Here is a 3,195-nt window from a genome sequence, read left to right as displayed (position 1 = left end):
GTTAGTCTCGGGACTTATTAATCCATGTATTATATATATACTTCATTTGCGACTTTTTCACATATATTTTCCGCATCGCCGAGATTTAAAAGATTAAAACTTAATATATTATTTTTTCAATTTCCGATAATATTTTTGTCTACCTTATTATTAAAAAGAAATTAATTAATATTATTATTACCAATTAAAAGTTGATATTGTTTATTATTTATACGAAAAAAAGTTGAAAAAGGTATGCTACTGATTAGTGCAGACTTTGGAATAACCAGTTTAAGTAACAATTCGCACGTAATACGTATAAGTGTTCATTGGTATATCTCCCTAGGTATCGGTCAATTTCAACAAAGAGCGGAACCACGGCACACTGCAGTCTATTGGCCGGGCCTTCAGGGACTAGTCAGCGATCCTCTCGCATGGCGGGCAAGATTACACACATGTAAGTTCAATATCTCACGCATACTACATCCCTTACATATGGAATATATATATAGAGAAAAGATCGCACTACCTTGAATATTCACATATTTATTGAACACGAGCCTCATATATTTAGTACATAAATATATACTACAGAAATACTACAATATATTTAACATTAAACATAACTAACGTAAAATTTATTGGTCACTAAGGTTTGTTAAAATGAGATACTTAAGATCGAGATAAAATAGGATATTGAGGATTTAATAAATTTCTGTTCAACTCCCTTACTTCCTCCACTAACTTTCTTAAATTATCTTAATTTCAGTAATGTATTTAAAGAATGACGTACTAAATTGGCACAATATTCATGAAAATGATTAATTAAATACACATATGTATATGTTGATATGTATATGTTTTGATACGCGTATCAAAATTAAGATAATTCAATAGAAAGTTGTTACAGTTAGTGTTAAAAAAATGCACGATAAATAATAACACTATAAATTATACAGGCCTATGTCTAAGGGTGCTATTTCATTATGTACGTTTTTGAAAAATTTGTCGTGCGACAAAAACGCACAAATGAAATATCACCCTAATTATGCCTCACTTTACAAATTGGGAACTTTATTCTTAACGCATATCTTTCTCTTCTCTTTATCATTCTCATCTTTTACCTCACTCCTACCTCAAACATTTCTTCAACAATGGAGGGACGTTTATGATTATTATTACTTTTAAATACGAGCATTGTCGTACGTTTCAACCGCCTGCGGATGTTTCGTTACCTTTCCCCGGGCACTGTCGCGGTGGGTTTGACAGCTGCGCGTGTTTGCTTTCGCGGCAGGAAAATCACAGGGCCGAAGTGAAGAAACACGTGCTGCCGAACGTGTCTCTCCGTTTTGTAACGGCGTGCCCGGAAAGTCGTTTGAAGCGGTTCTCCCAGCGTGGGTCGCCTACGGGGAGGAATTTAAAAAATGCGTAGAAACTGTCGTCGCACGCGCGGAGAGCGCGGGAAAGGAAGTTATGAAGCGAGGGGCCCGCGACCACGAGAAGAACAAGAGGGATTCAATCTGAACGGAGACGCATAAACGATGACACATAAACGAAGAATTTGATCGTATAAAAAAAAACGTTTCTCTATCTAGTCTTTTTGCCATATGTTAATTTAATTCGAAAATATTACTAGGATTTCAATCCCGTTCTAATCTCGTTAAATATGAATAGAAAGCTGAAATATAAAAGTTTACTCATTAAAGAACGGAATAGTGTTGAATGAGAATTATAGAAAATATTATGCGTTGAGTGTCAAATAAATATAATTGCTCTCTCTCTCGGTCAGTCATTTATGCACATTTGAATGTATTATCTACATAAATATGTGCAGTATATTAAATTTATAGATATCATAAAGTGATTATTAATTAAGAATTTACGGAATTGCGGTATATGGAATTATGTAAAATAATTTCGAGAAAAATAAAATTCTACAAACTAACTAGACAAAATTGCGACGCGCATGTCGTAAGGGATTTGAACGTTGAATTTAAAATTAATTCGAGTTATCGAGTTTACAGTTTCATCGATATAATGCAACGCATACTAATTACTAATTGAATTGCAAATATTCGTGTAATCTATTACTTCTCAATTTACACTAATATACATCATCTTTTACATGCAATTTTGTGGCAAAGAAACGGACGCGTGAGTAGCTCGAAATGAGGTAGGTCAATTCAAAATTTTTAATTGATTTAGAAGCATATTGCTAATTTATCGCTAATTTATTGAAGAGCATTTTTACTTGAGTTTAACTCGAATAGAAGACCGTACGAGGCATTGATCTCAACGTAATATGATTATTCAGATTATAATTCCCTAGACTTGTCAATGTTAAAGTATTTATTAAATTCGAGAGCTATTCGTTCGCTTCCTCGTGCGAATCTTTCGACGAAATATTAAAAAATTATGGATTAGGCATCTGCAGAACTTGGTCACTCATATCTAGGCTATCGACTATACCATCGTTTACGTGTAGACATCGGCAATGCCGATCGTAGCAGGTCGATCCCGATTGTTATCAAGTGCCGACACACTCCCTTCGCACTCCCTCGGGCACTTGGACGGTTCACGCTCAATTAGCCGGCAGGATCTCCCCCGACATACATACCGGAACATTCCCGATGGTAGTACGGTCATCGTGTATACACCCCCGTCCTTACGAGAAGACGATTGAGGGCACCGCAGAGAGAGAGAGAGAGAGAGAGAGAGAGAGAGAGAAAATCACAAACAAAGTGAAAGAACACGTGACGTCCCCCATTCGACGGAGAGATGTACGACGGAGACGGAAAGCTATGGTAGTAAAGGCGAATGACAGAGGAAACAGTACATCAACCCTCTGCGGGGGACGGCACATGTGTTGCGACCGCGTCGCGACGCTCGACGTAAGAAGAACGTGTGGAACGCGGCCGTGGACGCACCGTGTGGAGGCACGTGTGTGGGCGCGTGTGTGTTTCGGGTGTGCTCGATGTCGCATCGCGCGGCATGTCGGCAAAGAGAACGAGATATAGAGAGAGAGAGAGAGAGAGAGAGAGAGAGAATGAGAAAGGGGAGAAAGAGGGAGTATGTAGTACGAATCGGGGGGGGGGGGGCGAATAAGAGGGTGGTAGCGGTAGTCCGCTGCGGCGTCGGATCCGGGATATCATCATATTCAATATCAACCTTGCCCCCAACCCTCGGGAGCGACCGCCGCCGGCCGTCGGTCGCCCC

General features: G+C 39.0%; 1 protein-coding gene across 1 annotated transcript in view; it reads left to right on the top strand.

The window, feature by feature from the left end:
• Positions 1-3,195, top strand: part of LOC108753925 (homeobox protein Nkx-6.1-like) — a 54,485-nt gene that overhangs the window by 13,146 nt on the left and 38,144 nt on the right. Inside the window, exon 2 of the mRNA XM_018495923.1 lies at positions 326-436. Within this exon, the coding sequence (XP_018351425.1) occupies positions 326-436 (111 nt within the window). The remainder of the gene's footprint in view (positions 1-325; positions 437-3,195) is intronic.

This window comes from Trachymyrmex septentrionalis, unplaced genomic scaffold, assembly GCF_001594115.1.
Source record: "Trachymyrmex septentrionalis isolate Tsep2-gDNA-1 unplaced genomic scaffold, Tsep1.0 scaffold115, whole genome shotgun sequence".
In the NCBI taxonomy this organism is placed as follows: Eukaryota; Metazoa; Arthropoda; class Insecta; order Hymenoptera; family Formicidae; genus Trachymyrmex; species Trachymyrmex septentrionalis.
Note: the sequence above shows the minus strand (reverse complement) of the source record. Positions and strands in the feature narration are given on the sequence as shown.